Below are 19,995 nucleotides of genomic sequence, written 5' to 3'. Positions count from 1 at the left end.
TATATATACTAAAACCAATACTTTTTGTTTACCACACATTTATCATCTTAAAAAAACTAATAATTATATCATATTAAAATAATAAAATTTAAATAATGTAAAATATTATTTTTATTCTTCAATAATAATATTGTAATTATTTATTTTTATAATTTAATTTTGATACATTGACATTATAAAATATTTTACACAGTTATCCTATTATATCCATTATTTTAAATAACCATTCATACGATTAAATATATAAAATAATTATTTTTACTGACGTAACGTTATTAATATACTTGTGAAGACATATATTTTAAATTTTAACTTTTAACTCTAATTTATTTTTATAATTTTATATTTTTATTTAATTATGACCGGATTAATTGAGTCAGTGACCCACCAATTGAACCAGTGACCCATCATATAACCGGATCAATTATCGGTTCGGATATGATAACTATGCTATTAACTAGGCCCTAGCTCCTCTCCTCACCCATGACCCAATCAATTTAATGAAGAATCTAACACCGGGATACTCTCTTCTTCCTTTTCACACCCTATAACCCTCCTTAGCTTGAACTGAACTTCATGCAGGCCTTGTCTTTTTAATCCAGTTATTCATTTTTTGTGAAACATAATAATGTGCCTGATTTATGCAGCCATTAGCAACTAATATAATCTAAATTAAACCAATATATACGCATCAAAATAAATATAGATTGCTTCTTTTAATGACTTAGGACCTAGTACTCAATGGCACTACACAACTATTTATTACTTACCCTCTTTGGTTAACAATAATTGTTTTTCTTTTCGTTTCTCTTCGGAAAATTGACAAGTAAGAAAAAGCTCCGATCCACACAACAATACTCTAGTTTCCTAATAAGCCAACCCATTTTTTATAAGTCAAAACTACGGTTTTATATGATGCTCTTCCTATTTCATGCTTAAGGCAATTTGATATTAATATTGGACACAAATCATAATGATATTGCATATATGGACCATAAATTCATAACCAATTAAGCAAACATGGAGAAGGATTCAATTTTGTAGGGTGACAAAAACAGTTACTAACTACTAACAAATACTTTTTTTTTAATTTATATACTAGATTTCTTTGGTTTTAATTGGTAAGAAAATAACAACACTGTGGGTTTATTTTTCTTCTGAGCCCAAATTTTAACATTTCACGACTAAATTATAGAGCTAACATATAAGTCAAGGAGTGATGTTTTTGCTCACCTAGTTTCCAAAATCATAATTCTGTCAAAAAAGAAAAAAAAATATAATGCACAAAGTTTGCAAAGAAGGAATATATGAGCAAAGGTTCTGAATATATCTGTTTGGAATAATAATATTTTTTCTTGTAAATACTATGAAACAACAAGACAAAAAAGATATGAAAGATGCAACTTCCATAACCTATAATCTTAGCTTCCGTGTCAATAACATTACAATAATCATGCGATTGAACTCAGTGTGGCATTATTCAGGGATCAGTAACATGCAGGGTTCACCGACCAAAATAAGAATGAGAGACTCTTAAGTCTTAAGATCAAGGACAAAAAGCCCTAATGCAATTATATACTAGCCATGAACATTATCAACATAAGCAACCCAATACAGCTTCCTTGGAGAGTTGAGCTAGCTGCAAACCCAAAAAATCAAGGAGAAGGTAATAACTGACAAGGTTCAACAAAATTGTAAGCAGCCTAAACAACTATGTAGCAATAAATAGTTGGTTTAGAATGCTGATTTCAGATGAGAAAGCACTTAGAATAAGCGCTTGATTTTCCATGAAATTTCTTTAGCTGAATCACAATTGATAAAGCCAAGTTATGCAACTCCTATTTGTGATTTTACCAGAGAGCATTGACCTTAACTTCATTCTTACCGCTCGCGGACAATGTTGGTGGCGTTGCTGTGGTAGATGAGTTCGTCATTGAAATTCCCAGGTTAGAGCAATCAATGCCAATAGCACCTTAGGAAAAATGTGAACATTAGATCATACTTTTCCACATTTCTAAACCAATGATATGAAACATGGGTGAGGTTTGTAACACTTACATTATTTGACACAAGGGGAGGCAGTGGCATTGACCATTGAGAATATTGTAATATCCAACATCACAATGGCAACTGTAGGAGAAGGGTGATGTCTTGTTACATGACCCACCTCCACAATCAACCCAAAAGCAAGCTACATGATCAAAAAGGATATAAACACGAAAAGAAATTGAACAGCAACATTTGATGGCAGCAGTTTTTTCTGTCTGTTACCATCAAACACTGATTCATTGGATCTTCTTTCTTTGTGTGGAGCAGGGGCAGGGGCTTCCATGCTGCAATTACAAAAAGGTTATCAAGGAAGGTTCATAGTCATTATTAGAATTGAGCACCTAAGTCAAAATCGCAAAAAGCTAACAGTAGAACTGAGGGTCTAGGGTAAAGACTGGCCACATCTTAATTCTTAGCAATGCTCTACTGTTGAAAAGTTAAAATCATCTGATTTGATTAAGACGTTTCTGATTTAATATATATCCATTAAGACTTAAAATTGATTTAATCCCTTGATTTCAAATATTAGTTTAACATCTTAGTCTAAGGAACAAGTTCAACCAGAAATGCATTCCAGTGAGTAAAATCTTCCACTAAGCTACATCCTTTATAGCAAGTCAATTGCTTCATATAATAACTGGGTTAAATTTAGAAAGTTGCTCATTGACATGGTACCAAATAATGACCAGAAACAAAACTAACTACATAGCATTTTATGCACCCTAAAACCACCATGTGTTAATGCAACTAGTTCACCACTTAAACAATTGAGAGTGAGAGAGAGAGAGTTCTTACAATTGGGTACTATGCAAGGAAGAAAGGTGAAAACCTGAGTATGGGAAGAGAGAGATTGCTTTCAACCAGGATTATAAGGAAGTGCTGTTCTTAGAAGGCTTGCAGGCCCCCTTTCCACATTCAACTTCTTTGCACACATCCTCTGAACTCAATCCACATCCAAAACAAGTAAAAAAACAAACTCAAGCTAAATATGATCAACCCAAGGGTGAAAAAAACTGAACTTGAGAAGACCCAAATGAAGAAAAGTATTGCAGGAATCTCAACCCGTTAATCCCAAACATCCCAATAAAGAGAGATGAAAGTAAAGTAAGGGTCAGAATCACAAACCATATGGTCGTCCCCCATTTGTCAGCGACTATCCCAACTCAGTCCACAGCCCATTTATACAGAGGGGTTCCAACGAAAATATGTATAAATGTAGGTGTCATAATACTATATGAAGAAGTGTATAGGCAATTTTAAAAAAATCCTAAAGACCTGACACTAAAACAGAAACTTGTGTCAGCCACTCAGCTGTCACTGGCGCATCCTTCTCCTCAATTGAACCGGTGCAGGCTATAACTCACCTTAGTAATGAATTATTTAAGGTAAAAAACACCCTTAACCTATACGTGACCACTGCAGACATCTGCCATTTGTCACGCTGTACGATCTACTATTGCCCCTTGACCCATACGTGACCACTGCGCCATTTGTATGCCACCTACTGTTGCCATGTGTCTCCATCTGACAAGTGACAAGTGACAAGATCAAAATTTACGTCATAGATTATTAAAGTTAGTCATATAAATGGCCTTATCCAAATTTTGAGAGTATCTTCTGAATCTTTACCTCTTCCCTCCTTTGAAGGATTAAGCAGAATAACGTTTTATATGTTATATAAACTTGATCTATTTTTACTTTTAAGACTGAGATACGAATACAAAGATAATAATAAAAATATTTTGGTTTAAAAAATATATAAAATAATATGTATCAAAACAAATTTTATAAAAAATTGTTTTATTTTTATATTTATGTTTTGATTTTTGTTGTGGAACCAAATTTTAGTGTTTTTTAGTGTGTATTTTGATTAAAATTTATAAATAAAAGTTAGTATCAATTGATTTTACAAACTTAATTTATATTTTTTGGTGACAAACTTAATTTATATTGAGAGTGAGTGAGTATTACTATTATTTATGTTTGATAATTTTATATTAAACTAAATTATAATAAAATAAATATTATTTGGATAACATTATTTAAAATCATATTTAGATTAAAAAAGATATAAATTTATATTACTTAAAATCATTTGTTAACTCTTTTTTGTTTGCAATAACTTTTTTAAAAAGAACTTAAAGTTATGTATTAGTATTTATTATATTTTTTGTCATAATTTTTAATATTTTTTGGTACTCTTTTTTTTAATTTGTTCTTCTTAGATTAAAATTTTTTATATCAATAATGAATATTAAAAATTAAAAAAAAAATAACAATATACATCATACAACGTTTAAATTTTTTTTAAAAAAAATAACAACAATCATAATATAAAAAGGAAAAATAAAAAAATTAGTAAAATGATATAAATAAAAAAATAATATTTTTGCTTGCCATAGGCATAAAAAAATCAAATATGAAAATTCTAATGATTGTTATATATATTTCTTTTTATAGATGAGACTGAAAGATAAAGTTAGTAAAAAAATAAATTAGAAATAAAAATTGATGTCTAGTTATTTTCATGTAAAGTTAATAGTTAAAAATATTATCAATTTAGCTAAAATTTTTAAATCATCTAATAATTTTTAATTATCAATTTATATTAACTACACGTAACTTAATAATAGAAACAAAAATTATAATTTTTCTTTGTTTCAAGTGAATGAGAATTTATACATAAAATCACGTATATATCTAAAGATAAAAAAATAAAGAAACACAAATTTAAAGCGTTAAAAATTGAACCTGCATTTTCAAACTCAATTGATAAACCAAACAAACTCTTAATCTCCAAGTGACGTTGTTGATTATACCTCTAAGTAGGCTAAATCAAACAAATTCTTTAATCTCCAAATTATTCGTGATGTTGCTGACTACATCACTGAATTCTATGTACGTGCCTATCATCCCCGTACAAACCGACTACATACAATACAAATACTCAAAATCCCTCAAAAATCCTTACACACTATTACATTGGAATGTCACGCATCCTCAACACCAAAAAAATTCTTGAACTACATATTTTCAGTAGCAATTTCAAAGCACATGAAGACTGAAACTATTCCTAGGTGAGTAGTTTCTTCTGATTTTTCAATGTTTTCATTCCACTTAACTAGTTTCTTCTCTTTATTGAATTATTTTAGCTGTGGTTTTTGTTTCATCATTTCTTTTGTCTTCTTAGTAGTTTTCAATTGATGTTTAATTATGGTAGGAGAATTTTCTTTCTATAATTCTTATATGTTTCTATATATGAATTACTATATTTTATGAATTCTCATGCTTTATTAACAAACCATTTTAAGGAGTTGAACGAAGTTGACAGAATTTTGGTTTTGTTTGCTGTAGAAAAAGGAGATCGCGCAGGAGACGCAGTGGAGGAAGTGATTCAGTAGAGAGTACTCTTGAGAAGTGGAAGGAGTACAATAAACAGCAACAACCAATGAGTGAAGGAGATGGGGTTGAAGTAATTCACAAGGTTCCTGCAAAGGGATCGAAAAAAGGGTGTATGAAAGGCAAAGGTGGACCACAGAATTATGATTGCAAGTTTAGGGGTGTGAGGCAAAGGATTGGGGGCAAATGGGTTGCAGAAATCCGCAAACCTGTCAATAGCAAGCGTGTTGGTGAAGAAGCAAACAGGCTTTGGCTTGGAACCTTTTCTACTGCACTTGAAGCTGCTCTTGCTTATGATGAAGCAGCAAGGACCATGTATGGCCCTGGTGCTCGTTTGAACTTCCCTCAGCATCATGGCATAGAATTAATAGGTTCTAATGGATCATCTACTGGTCCATTATTTGATCAGAAATCACCAAGTGGAACCTATATAGATACTTTGAATGGTGGTGATGTTGCAAAAGTTGACGGGTTGGAGGGGAATCTTGATATGGGTCTGGAAGAACAACTCAAGTTTTCTGAGGTAAATGAATTATTAGAGATGGAATGTGAGGGAGGAATTCTTCAAGGGCCTTTTAAGTATGTAAAGGACGAAGTTGCTGGAGGAAGTGAAGGACTAGAAGGAGAGTTAGAGGAGGTTTTGAAAAACTCTGGTTTAGTTGAAGAGTGTAATAACTACATGCTAGAGGATTCTATGTGCATGGCTATGAATACAGGAGCTGATTATAACTCTTGTGATGCTACTAAACAGGGAATTATGGGGAAGAGTGAAGTGGAAAATTACAAATCCTGTAATGAGTTGAACTGCACAAACCATTGCTTTGGATACTTGCATAATATGATTCCAAACAGTAATCCTATGATACCAAACGGTAATCCAAAGTATGAGCAGTTCAGCAATCTCAAATCTAAGGCAGCTATTCCGACAAAAGATATGGAGGAAGTACTTGCAGAAATTCGGCAGTTTTGTAAGCAAGTGCTCCAAGGTGAGTAATGCTCAGTCACAAATTGGTCCATTCATATATAAGTAATATGATGTTAGTGATTGCAAGAATGAAGCAGCCAATATAACAGGAGATTCAAAAAATCATTCTATGCAAAAAGTAATCATTTAGTTACGAGTAGTACTTTTGGATCAATTGTAAAAGTGTCAGAAGATGAGGCTTTGAATATCAATAATACTAGTAGAGACTCTAAATTGCAAGAGGAAAAAAATATGAAAATTCAGAGTCCGGATGTAACTCTGGGTAGAGTAGTAGGTGTTCTGATACTTCGCAACAGTTACAAAATCTGGGTGGTTACTTGTCTGAACACTTGAACAACATGGAAATAGGTGATGATTATAGTTTTTAGAGTCCACACTATGACTTTGGTCTATTGGAAGAGAAGAAGTTACTTAATGTGTTTCACGTAGAGGGTCTAGTTCCTGATATTTGTTTTCCGTATTTCATAATGATAGGGTTAATGCGTGATGTGTTTTTAGTTTTTTTTTTTTTTCATTTCCGTGGGGTTATTGCAGTATGTTGTTTTTGCCCCCACTATAATTATTCAAATAAGGCCTAGTTTGTTATCTTTCTCCGCATCTCAATTACTATATATAATTATATACTGTGTAAGAACTATGCATTAAGCTATAAATGTTAACTGTGGTGCCATTTTATGTGAAAATTAGAGATCTCTCGTGTTAACTGAGGGTTTGAATATGTATGTACTTCAACCTCAAACATAAAACACGTAAAATTGCAAACCATTTTTTTTTTCTATATTTCAAGAACTGTTTAGTAATGTAGAAATTACTGACTTGAACAATGCAAATGACTGTATTCCATTTATAAGAATCATATATCGAAAGAAAAAGAATACATAAATTATCACAAATATGCAAGGTTGCCTTTCCCTACGAGTACTTTTTTGAAAATTATATATATTCTAACTAGCCGTATCAGCAACATTTTCATAGATTATCAAAATTTGTTAGATAAATGGCCTTGTTCATATCTTATCAGTGTCTTTTGGGTCTGTCTCTTCCCTCTTTTGAAGGGTTAACCAGAAGAACGTCTCATATATCATGTAAACCTGATCTATATTTGCTTCTAAGGTTGAAATATAAATATAAGGATAATAATAAAAATATCTTAATTTAAAAAAATATATAAAATAATATGTATTAAGATAAAATTTATAAAAAATTTACTTTATTTTTATATTTATGTTTTGATTTTTGTTGTGGAACCAAATTTGAGTGTTTTTTAACGTGTATTTTGATTAAAATTTATAAATAAAAATTGGTATCAATTAATTTTACAAACTTAATTTATATTAAGATTGAGTTAGTGTTACTATTATTTATGTTTGATAATTTTATATTAAACTAAATTATAATAAAATAAATATTATTTGAATTATATTATTTAAAATCATATTTAGATTAAAAAAATTAGAAAAAATTCTACTCTCCTCTCCTGAGCTAAAATGATACTTTTCTTTTTTATTTGTAAAATATACATTCTCCTTCTTTATAACTTTTAAAAAACATTCCCTTTAATCCATTTTAAATTTTGTGTTAACTAATGTTAATCTTATCTATTTTTCAAGAAAAAATAAATAATTTTTTTACAAAAATACCCTTTAACAAAAATGATATTTTTTTGTTATTAAATTTTGCTTACCAAAATATTCTTTAATAAATTAATTTTTTATTGATTAAATTATAGTTTTACCAAAATATTTTTAAAAAAAATTAATAATTAAATTATTTTTTTAAGATACCCTTCAATAATTTTTTAATTATTAAATTCTGATTTTACCAAAAGTTTCGTTAGAATAATATATATTGATATCGAAAAATTAATAGTAAAATAGAACTATAATTGTTAACAAAAATTTTAATAAAATCATAATTTAATAATTAAAAAATTATTGAAAGGTATTTTAGAAAAAATTAATTTAATTATTAAATTTTTTAAAAAATATTTTGGTAAAAAAATTTATTAAAGGGTATTTTGGTAAGCAAAATTTATTGACAACAAAATAAAATTTTTGCTAAAGGGTATTTTTGTAAAAACAGTTTATTTTTTCTTGAGAAATGGATAAAGTTAACATTAGTTAACACAAAATTTAAAATGGAGTAAAGATGAGATTTTTTAAAAGTTATAAGAAAAGGAAATATACATTTTACAAATACAGAAAAGAAAGTATCATTTTAACATCTCTCAGAAGAGGAGAGTGAATTTTTCTCAAAAAATTATTAAAAAAAGATATAAATTAATATTACTTAACATTATTTGTTAACACTTTTTTTTTCTATAACTTTTTTTAAAGAGAACTTAAATTTATGTATTAGTATTTATTAATTCTTTGTCATAATTTTTTAGAATTTTTTTTGGTACTCTTTTTTATGTAATTTGGTCTTCCTAGATTAAAAAATTTTATATCAATAATGAATATTAAAAATTTTATTAAAAAAAATAACAATATCCATCAGACAACATTTAAAAAATTCTAAAAAAATAACAATCATAATATCAATAGGAAAAATAAAAAAATTAGAAAATGATATAAATAATTTTTTTTTTACTTAACATAGGCATAAAAAGATTAAATATGAGAATTCTAATTATTGTTATTTATGTTTTTTTTTATAGATGAGACTAAAAGATAAAATTAGTAAAAAAAAATAAATTATAGATGAAAATTGATGTACAATTGTAAAATTGATAATTAAAAAAATTATCAATTTAGTTAAAATTTTTAAATCATCTAATAATTTTTAATTATCAATTTTATATAAAGATAACTATACGTAACTTAACCATGGAAGAAAAATTATAATTCTATTTCAAGTGAATGAGAATTTATACATATCACATATACATCTAGATAGAAAAAATAAACAAAAAAATAATTTGAAGTGTTTAAAATTGAACCTGCGTTTTCCGACTCAATTGTCAAATTCTTAATCTCCACAAACTCTTAGGTAGTGTTTGGTGGAGAAACAGAGACGGAAAGACTGAGACTGAGAGACAGAGACTAAAAGACAGGGATTAAAATAAATCTCAGTATTCTGTTTGGTGCAAAATGGGAGACAGGAATTGAAATAAGAATGAAACTCTAATTTAATTTGCACAAAGGGTAAAATTGGAATTAATTAATTGAAATGAAAGTATTTTAGGTATAAAATGTTATTAAAGTTTCAGTCTCCATCTCTAAAAATTTCAGTCCCTGTGTCCCTACTTTTAGGAGGTACTGAAATACTGAAATTTTAGAGACAGAGACAAAAATTTTAGTACCAGTCTCTGAACTAACAAACACGATACTGAGTCTCAATCTCTCAAACACGATACTGAGTCTCAATCTCTCAGTCTCTGTCTCAGTACCTCAAAACAAACGCTACCTTAGGTCTTCAAGTTACTCATGACGTACAGCACTGAGTTCTAAGTACCTACTTATCATCCCATACAAATCGACTACATCTAGTACAAATACTCAAAACCCCTCAAAAATCCTTACACACTGTTACATGGAAATGTCACACACCCTCAACAACAAAAAAACCTTTAAATTATATATTTCCGTACCAATGTTTTCATTACACTTAACTAGTTTCTTCTCCTTGTTGAATTATTTTAGCTGTTTTTTGTTCCATCATTCTTTTTTTTTTGTCTTCTTTTTTATTGTTGTTTCGTTATGGATGGAGAATTTTCTTTATATAATTCTTACATGTTTCGGTATATGAATTCCTATCTTTTATGAATTCCTATCCTTAACCATTTTAAGGAGTTGAACGAAGTTGACGGAATTTTGATTTTGTTTGCCGGAAGTTGATGCGGAGGAAGTGCTTCACTAAAGAGTACCTTGAGAAGTGGAAGAAGTACAATAAGTAACAACAACAACTAATCAGTGAAGGAATTGGGATTGAATCACTATGTTGGTGAAAAAGCAACTTGCATGAACACTTAAATAATATACAGTTAAATAATATACAGTACAGTTTGCAGGCATGGAAGTATGTCATGATTATAGTTTCTTGAGTTCACTGGATGGTTACTTGCCTTAAACACTTGAATAATATATAGTTTGCAAACATGGAAGTAAGTTATGATTATAGTTTCTTGAGTCCAGACTATGACTTTGGTCTATTAGAAGAGAAGTTATTTGATATGTGCTTTTCACGTAAAAGGTCTTGCATTATGTTGTTTTTGCCCCCACTATAATGATTCAAATAAGGCCTAGTTTGCATTATCTTTTTTCACATCTCAGTCACTATAGCTATAAATGTTGAACTGTGGTGCCATTTTATGTGAAAATTAGAGATCTCTCGTGTTAATTGAGAGTTTGAACATGTATGTATTTCAACCTCAAACATAAAACACGTAAAATTGCAAATCACTTCTTTCTTCTATATTTCCAGAATTGTTTAGTAATGTGGAAATTTCTGACTTGAACAATGCATAAGACTATATTCCATTTAGAAGAATCACATATCAAAAGAAAAAGAATGCATAAATTGTCACAAATATGCAAGGTTGCCTTTCCCTACGAATGCTAAACAAAAGACTGTGCAATGTCCTAGTAAATACAAATTTCTTCTATGACTTGTTCTCTCCCTCTCTGTTTACTTCTTTGAAAACAGGGACGGACCTAGAGGGGGACGAGTAGTGGCTTCGGCCCCCCCCCCCCAAAATTTTTAGAAACTATATTTATACATGAGATATGTATTTAAAAAAATAAAAAATATTATATAATTTAGTATTTTTATATGTATTATTTTTTATTATGTGATAGATTTATGTCTTAATTGTTTAATTCACTAATATTTTTCACTTAACTAATTTAATATCATACCCTCAAGTCTTTGTAACTTTCAAATTAGTTTTTATACAATAATCTCTATATTTACTTAAAAAAAATCATTTATTTATTTTATATTAATATATTTAAAATTTATATTATTATATTAATAATAACTTACGTAGTTCTATTTTTTTTTTTTGGTGACTTTACGTAGTTCTATTTTAGTAATCATATTATGTACTTTAGATATTCTTTTCTTATAAAAAAATTTATTTTTATTCTAAATTTACGTTGTTGAAAGAAAAACTTTTATAAAAATATATTATATCTTGTATTCTATAAAAGTATTGTGTCTTTCAAATAATTAATAATTTATCATTTATTTTCAAATTTTTTAAAATTTTTAAAAGAATTAATTTTAATTAATAAGATATGTGATAATTTTTAACTAAACACACTATAAATTATTAGTACTTTATAATTTTATAATATACTGTTGATATTGTTATATTTCTTATGCAACTATCATATTAAAAATAAAATTATGAAAATATATATATATATATATATATTGATAAAACTTTTGAAAAACTAACTCTAATAATTATATGTTAATTATTTTTATGAAATAAAAAAAAATTATCTAAATTCGGCCCCTCCATATTAAACTTTCTGAATTTGGAAACTATATAAATTCTATCTAGCTGTGTCAGCAACATTTTCATTTTGGAAAACTGGTTTGCAGCAAGTACTGCAACATTCCAATAACTTGCTCTAGTCCTACACTGTTATGTATTCTATCCAATTGCAAGGGTATGGATATCAGGCCTATTTTTCACAACATAGAGCTCTTGATCATGCTCTGGCCATTCAAAAAGTTGGCCTTTACTGGATGACTTCAAAATAATGTCGGTCAGTTTCCACCGCCATCTTTATACCAGACCATACTCCACGGGCCATTTTTGCTGCTCAATCTATCAAAACATGTGTTTAAATTATGTATATTTAAATCACTTTCCATAATTCCCTCTAAAGTTTTATCAAGCCTGCTTATAGCTCTAGCTATAGGAGTAGGACTATGAAAAAGATTAACTCTAAAATAAAGTTGCAAGACATTTTCATACATGTAACAGCATGCCATATCACATGTTGACAAGCATGTCCAGTTTCATGCTGGGATTCTTTTAGGTGCAAGGTTGCCAATATGGAGGGCATAGTGAGTCATAACAACCAACAAAAAGTGTCCCAACTGTCACCATAATAATGAATTAGATGTGTCAATGCCAAATATCTACCTCCATGTTCCGGCAAGAACATGCATAGTCATGAAGAGAAACAACCCTGCCCAGACTCCAGGAAGTCCAAGTTCTGGAGCAGCTACCAGCAAGAACATTGAAGAAACTAGTCCAACCAGCAGCTACCCAATAACGAAACCCAAGAAACAAAATGTAAGGATAGAGGAGGGAACAAACGACGAGAAAAAGATTAAAGCAAAATTAGTCATGAGACTTTTAAGTATTTTTAATCATCAGGTTGCACAATTACCGTTGAGTACGCAGCATAACCATAGTCTGATACCCCATAGTAAAGGCCATCAATGACAAATGCCAAAGCATTCACTGGTTAAGTTCCAGCCACAGACTGCACAGTATGATTAAATTTCAGATATTTCAAACATTACTGATACGTACATGCATTCGCAGACAGAAAGGAGGATCATGCATAATATAATAGCTGAGTAGACATTTAATAGCCACGCTGAAACTTAGCCTAGCTAAAAATAAGATATTATGGGTTAATACTCAAATTCGTCCCTGAAAGATCACGCGATCTTCATTTTCGTCCTCGAATGATTTTTTTAATCAAATTAGTCCCTGAAAGATAAAATGTAAGTCAAATTAGTCCTTCTGTCAGAATGTGCCATGTGGCACGCCACGTGGCAGGTCAGCGACACGTGTCATGCCATGTAGCATATACATAAATTTTGATTTTGAGCATATAACTTTGTTTAGGTTAATAAATACATAAATTTGTTTAGTTTAACATAGTGGTACAACTTTGTTTAGTTTAACATACATAAATTTTGATTTTGAGCATATAACTTTGTTTAGGTTAAATACATACATTTTAATTTTGAGTATATATATATATATATATATATATATATATATATATATATATATATATATATATATATATTCCAACAAAATATAATAATGTAAGAAAACTGTTTTAGAATAGAAAAGAATAAGAGAGATTTTGAGAAGAATTAAAGGAGAGAGATAATTTTATTAAAAAAATTTAAAGAAGAAAAGATACGATTACTAATGTTTTGTTTGTCAATTACATTTCTATTAAAATTAGTAGTATAAAAAATATTTCAAATTTAATATTATGAAGAAAAAATAAAAAAAAATTGTATAAGGACTAGTTTGACTAATTTTTAAAATTTGAGAGATGAAAATGACTTATGTCTGGACTTTCAAGGACTATTTTGACTATTAAAAACTTTTTTACATGTCAAGTGACACGTGGCATGCCACGTGACATGACACATGTCGCTGACCTGCCATATGGCGTGCCACGTGACACTTTCTGACAGAAGGACTAATTTAACTTACATTTTATCTTTCAGGGACTAATTTGATTAAAAAAATCATTCGAGGACGAAAATGAAGATCGCGTCATCTTTCAGAGACGAATTTGAGTATTAACCCTAAGATATTATATTTCAATCAGTCCAAGAAGCTTTTGTCATGCAAGGTATGATTCATCATTACTAGAGTCGCGAAAGTCTGATGTTACAAATATATAAACATACAACAAAATGAACCTTCAGTTATTAACCAACCAACAATAAACCATTTGCTTATTTTAGTGGAGCTCAACACTTCACAACAATTTATACTGGTTAGGTTAATGTCAAGTCTAACCTCCCAAAAAGAAAAAAGAAAAAAAAATCCTGAAGATAATCTAGCTAGATATAAGATTATACATTCATCATCACTAAGTAACCTTGAAAAGATAAATTGTTTGTGATGCTCCATTATTTGGGAGGAAAAGAAGGGAAACAAAAAAGAGTCGATTCTTATGCTTTGCATGAAAATGATGTCGCTAGAAAAAGATGTTCTCTAATTAATGTCTTGAACTGGATTTCAATTTTTAGTTGGTGTTAAGGACCTGACTTACACACAAACTTCAACTTCTGCAGGCTCGTTGCTTTGACTTTTAAATCAATCAGTCAACAAGAATTGTTATTTCTTACCAATATGCCTGACCGAGCAACACTCAGAACTTCTAAGTCTGTGGTAAATAAGCTTGAAAATGATCCAAACCCAAAGAATAAGATCACGGACAAAGTAATTCCTGTTCCTAAACCAATCTGCTTGACACATAAAAGAGAGTAGGTGAAACGAATTCTGGATGGATCTGTGTACAAGTTATATCATTCAACTAAGAAAGTAACAACAAAGTAAGTTACTGGAGGCAATAATCAAGCACCTGTAATACTCTATATGTAATGAGGCCTGCTTGCTCGTAATTTCCCTGCGAGTAACTGCTGGCAAGAAGTGTCTGTAAAATAAATGTCATTACTCATTACAATATTACACAATAACAGGACATCATTTTGAGCCCCACTTAGAATTTTGAAAAGACTTTGGCTTATGAGCAAAAAGTCTTAAAACTTGACCATACCCAACCTGCTTGTTTACTTGGTCAGGAAAGCCCCCAAATGTCCATAAAATAAACAAATGCAGTTCATAATTATAAAATAAAACTTTATTCGACTGGATTCATTTGTGTCTTGGAAACTGAATATGATAAACTAACGAGAGATATGTTTTGATCATGTTCTCAGCGGTACTTTGTTACTTCATAATCATTTATGAATGCAAGATCTAACCTGACCAGCAAGTGCCAGAGCATCAGTGAGCAAAGATATCAGCGGCCAAACTTGCATGCAAATTTGATGACCAGCCATAGGTATAGGGCGCTGCTTAGCTGCCATAGAGGTTGACAGTGTCAAAGTCAGAAACACAGCCACAGTCCTGCCGATAAGAAGACCACCTACAATACAAAATGCAACAGTCAAAGTAAAACTAACTGCCTAATTAGCTCGGTTATGTCTTCGATCCAGTTAGAGTTAAGAAAACAAAAACCATATTTCGTGACTAAAATTACAAAATACGCATTATAATGTGTGAACAGACACAAAAGCCCTGTTAAAATGATCTATTCAATCAAATTCCCCTTTCAGGAACAATGCGATCATAATATTCTTGAAAAATGAACTCTATGGGATCGTAATTTTCAAATCAGTCAATCATATCTGATCCTATCAGCAAATCCTTCCAGTTTCTCGAAATTCTCGTTCCAGTTTACTAGTTACTAAAATGTGCAATCCAACTTGAAGTTACATGTAAAATCTATAGCCAACAGTAGCAATAAATACAAAACCACAAATAGAATACACTATCCATTCAAAGCATGAAATCAAGAAAAACTGAAACTATTGATCCCTGAACTCATGTTAAGCTGATTAGTTATAAAGCTAATAATCATGCAAATTTGAAGTTCATCTTGAAATTTTCAATGCATTTGTACAGAAAGAACTAGTAACATTTTTTTCAATCCACTCTGATAATTTTATTATCATTACCGAAACAAAAAAACTTCCTCTGTATATGGACAGACTTGGCAACACTACGACTTAATTTAGAAAGAGGTACCAGATTTCAGATAGCTGAAAATTTTTCTCCCATCAAAGTGAAAAGGCGTTAGGAGCACATTGCCAGTCGATTTCCATAGAAGAATAAAAGCAATTAAGTATCTGGTGAGCAAAAGAAAAATTGCATCAAAGGCAGAAGATTACATAAATTCAGGGGCATGTGCAAAATGCAAAGATAAAACTAAGTTTACCACATTGTTGACGAACTCAGAGATCACTGTAGCAGCTGCAGCACCACTAATGCCAAGACCAAAAAAGAATATTAATATTGGATCCAATATCGCATTAAGAACGTTGCCAGCACCTGAAAATTCAAGCGAAGCAATCCCCATCAATACATCCACAAATTTTTCACATCAACAAGACTAAAGTGCAGACATAAGTCTACAAAAACTAAATATACTCGAAGAAATAATTTGAGAATCTGCTTGTGCTTCTTCTATGCAGTAAAGAGTCAAGAAATGAAAATGAGAACAGATATTCCATATAAGCTATTTTCTTTGTCGTTCATTTATTAGCCCGTGTTGTAAGATTCCATTCTTTCTGGATTGAGTATAATAGGAAAACACAGCCTTTACTAAGAGTGCAGACTGTTGAAAAGAGGAGGAAAACAGGGCCTTTACGAAAAGAAAAGAAACCATGGAGTTAAAAAGGATGGAGTAAACCACAGAAAATGCCATGGGAAGAGGACGGAATTCTAGTATCACACGCGGGGAGGATTTTTTTTTTTTTGGGGGGGGGGGGGGTAATATTTCTAATTTTCAATCAAATTTGAGTGAGAAAAGATAAAGGTATAGGATGCTGATGCAGTACTTGCCAACAGCATATAGAGGCGTCTTTGTATCCTTAAATCCACGAAAAGTGCCTTGAGCAGCTAATACAATCACAATTGCTGGAGCGCAAAAGGCCCTTAACATAAGAAAGGTCTCAGCGGGTCCACGCATAGGGGAATCCTGTACAGAAAATAAATGGATTATGGAGTAGATGATATTAATAAGATTTTCATCAAGTCTAAGGAGACATAAGTAAGGTTCAATTATAGATAACGAAATGTTCCATGAAATAGTTTTCCAAAAATGCAATGTTTATTTCTATTAAGCTCAGACCAACTAAAAGGGGAAAAGAAATACTGGGACATAGAAAAATCTCTTGTTATGCATATAATGACCGATGACAGGGAATTTGAAGCAAGAAAAAGTAAGTTTACATTGATTGAATTGTCAATATATTTCTTGAAGTGGATGGCAACATAATTAATTAACTGAAAGGTAACTAGTACATAATGATATTGGTGTTATAATAAGGTTCTCACCCTTAAATATAAGAATTAGTAACAAGAACTATCACATGTCTATTAGAATTGAACATGGATTTGGAAATGAAATTCAGTTCCTTTTATTATTGTGCAATATTGACGTTAATTCATCAAAAAAGTTATGCACCACTATATAGAATAAAAAGAATGGCTTAAAAGAAAAATGCAATGACTGCTTTTCAAAATAGATTAAGAAAAAAAAAGTAATGAATCTGCAACTGTGTAACAGAGAACAAGCCTATGAGAAGCAAATTGAACTTTCATGATTCAACCTAAAGTAAGATTGCTTCCAACTGAGATTTTACACAATAGTTCTACAGAGAAGTTGTAAAAAAGCATTCACTGATTTATATTACATTAAAAAAAAAAATATCCATTCTTCCACCCTCCCCCCCCCCCCCCTCTCTTTCCCTCTCTTTTTTTTCCTATTCATATGTTTGGCCGGGTGGTGTTGTCTTGGACAACCAAGTGTAGACTCTGAAGAAAATAACATGCTGACACAAAATAAATATACAAGGTAATTATTGATCAATAATCAGCCAAGGTTGCCATACTGCAGGTATACCCATGATGTTCATAATGATGCCAGAACCAAGGGAAAGAAGCACAGTTTCAGCAATTCCAAGAGTAGCATCAAGTGCTAAAGAAGTTGATACTGAAGGAATATGCCTCTTGCTTTGGTATTTGCCACAAAAATCTAGATGATACCAAAGTGGAACAAAACCGTCAGTAGAGGCATCTAAAGAAGGGAACCTATGACCATGTCTGGAAAACGAGTCAGTCTATTAAAGAAGTGTAGCTTTCTTATAAAGCTTACTACTTTCATCAGTTTGACTGGAATCCTTGCTGATCAGTGCCTGTTCCTCGGCAACAAAGGATGTGGTAATATTAAGTAAAGGAATGTTAAATATTTTTGACACCAAATTAAACACAGAAGTTGAAACCCCAACTGCAGCCAATTCAACAGGCCCTGCATATATAAATATAATTAAGGGGGATTTCTCACTACAACAACAATCATCAATCAAATGTATGTCCAAACAAACAGAACCTAAGACAAGCAAATACTTGTAACCATCATCACCAACTACAATTACAAGATTACAACTATCTATTAAATAAACAACAAACTAGCAATTCAGAATGGTTGGCTTCCAGGGTGAGAATAAAATTAAGCCAAATAAGCTGCAGGCAGATAAATTACAATTCCATACTTTCGACCAGTTCAAAACAAGAAAATGCAAACCAATAAATAAAATTAATTTAATCAAATTAGCTTACTTTATACAAGAGTATGTTTGAGTTAATGATTTAAGAGACTATTAACAGAAAGTTACTAATAACTAACTAACTAATTCACCATCTGTAATAATAAGTACCTATGTGGCCGACAAACGCTGTGTAGGTAAGTGGATCAGCTGCCAATGCCAAAGCAGCAGGTAGTGCAATGGACAGTATTTCCTTCCCCAGTTCATCAAATTTAAGCCACCCATCTCTTTTCAAAGCAGGTATATTAAACTTCAAAACTCCAATTTACATGCAAATAACCTAAAAATAGAAAAGAAAGACAAACTTTTTAACTGAAAATTCTCAGTCACACATTAAATCAGATTCAAAGAAAGAGAAGGCAGAAACTTTATCAAATTAAATCCTCAAAGTTCAATCTTAATTAAAATCGAAGAAACAAACTTCAAAATCCCAAATCACAAATAAATAAATAAATAAGAATAAAGCCATAGACTAATTTCAAAAGTTCCATTTACATGTAAGATTGAGCTAACAATAGCTTCATTAATTTTAAATCTCTTTCAAAACGAAGAAACTAACTTCAACTCAAATCCCAATTCTGCATCAAATTAAATTCAAACAAAGCTCAATCATGATCAAGTTAAAGCCACACATTTCAGCTGAAACCCCAAGAAACACACTTTTAAGCCCCAATTACGCATAAACTAAGCCCAAAAGAAAATAGAAAAAAGAAAAGGAAAAAAATCCAGCTCTGATAGTAACTCAATTGAAGCAGTACCCGAATCGACGAAGAAAAGCAAAGGAATCATCCGAAGAAGACGAATTGCGAGAAGTTTCATCTTCAAGGGAGCTAGTTTCAACGGAATCATTGGTGGTGGTGGTGGTGGTGGCACCGTTGTTTTTCAAAGAAGCTTTTGGTGCGATTCGGATTCGAATGCGAGAAAAGCAATGATAAGGCTTTGGGATTAAAGTAGGAGATTTGAATGGTGGATGATAGCAATGGTGAGGTTGAAGTTGCAGAGAGTGAATGCAAAGAAAGCGGTGACATTGAGAAGATGCCATTGAAGCACCTGCACCACCCACACAGTGTGAAGAACGAAATTTGACGGAATGTCATGCACTGAATAACGGCATAACATAACCATATATTTATTTTCATTTTCATTTTATTTATTTTCCTTCTTTTTTTTTTTTTTTTCATTTTAATGGACACGTAATTTTACTCTGTCGCAAAAAATAAATAAAAGCAATAATAAATATGTATTTGGTGGGGCCATGTACTGCTTGGGCCTCAAATGATTGTTGTTAACTTAATGGTTTCGGCCTCATATTCTGATATTTTCAGTTTGGTAGTGGTAAAATATGAATCACAAATTTAAAATATGAATTTTGTGAAAAAAAAGAAGATTTATAAAGAATAAATTATCATTTGAAATATTTAAGTGTTAATTATTAATTAAAT

At 30.7% G+C, this 19,995-nt stretch overlaps 2 protein-coding genes and 1 pseudogene across 2 annotated transcripts; 1 reads left to right on the top strand and 2 right to left on the bottom strand.

Annotated features, from left to right (window-relative positions):
• Positions 1–1,645: 1,645 nt before the first annotated feature.
• LOC107639671 (uncharacterized) lies at positions 1,646–3,563 on the bottom strand (annotated as a pseudogene).
• On the bottom strand, positions 3,025–19,660 carry LOC107636904 (protein DETOXIFICATION 44, chloroplastic-like). Its single transcript, XM_088483550.1, has 13 exons — positions 19,312–19,660; positions 18,665–18,780; positions 18,103–18,255; positions 17,840–17,982; positions 16,788–16,923; positions 16,178–16,274; positions 15,972–16,072; positions 15,146–15,309; positions 14,743–14,814; positions 14,431–14,623; positions 12,787–12,882; positions 12,537–12,658; positions 3,025–3,573 (listed from the first exon to the last, which is right to left on the bottom strand). Exons 1-10 carry the CDS (start codon positions 19,593–19,595, stop codon positions 14,483–14,485), a joined length of 1,407 nt encoding a protein of 468 aa, XP_088339676.1. The 5' UTR covers positions 19,596–19,660; the 3' UTR covers positions 3,025–3,573; positions 12,537–12,658; positions 12,787–12,882; positions 14,431–14,482.
• Positions 5,025–7,116, top strand: LOC107639670 (uncharacterized). Its single transcript, XM_016343220.3, has 2 exons — positions 5,025–5,126; positions 5,404–7,116. Exons 1-2 carry the CDS (start codon positions 5,104–5,106, stop codon positions 6,440–6,442), a joined length of 1,062 nt encoding a protein of 353 aa, XP_016198706.1. The 5' UTR covers positions 5,025–5,103; the 3' UTR covers positions 6,443–7,116.
• Positions 19,661–19,995: the final 335 nt, after the last annotated feature.

This window comes from Arachis ipaensis, chromosome B4 (assembly GCF_059453495.1).
Source record: "Arachis ipaensis isolate K30076 ecotype BB chromosome B4, ASM5945349v1, whole genome shotgun sequence".
NCBI classification, from domain to species: Eukaryota; Viridiplantae; Streptophyta; class Magnoliopsida; order Fabales; family Fabaceae; genus Arachis; species Arachis ipaensis.
This window is presented reverse-complemented; position numbering and strand designations above follow the sequence as displayed.

Bases quoted from the DNA above. Each gene is read 5' to 3' on its own strand.
- LOC107639670 (XM_016343220.3), top strand. From the start codon at position 5,104: ATGAAGACTGAAACTATTCCTAG. The intron at 5,127-5,403 runs GTGAGTAGTTTC...TGTTTGCTGTAG, and splicing joins AAGACTGAAACTATTCCTAG to AAAAAGGAGATCGCGCAGGA.
- LOC107636904 (XM_088483550.1), bottom strand. From the start codon at position 19,595: ATGGCATCTTCTCAATGTCACCGCTTTCTTTGCATTCACTCTCTGCAA. The intron at 16,924-17,839 runs GTATGGCAACCT...TTTTCTGTACAG, and splicing joins ACATCATGGGTATACCTGCA to GATTCCCCTATGCGTGGACC. The intron at 14,624-14,742 runs GTGCTTGATTAT...TGTGTCAAGCAG, and splicing joins TTACATATAGAGTATTACAG to ATTGGTTTAGGAACAGGAAT.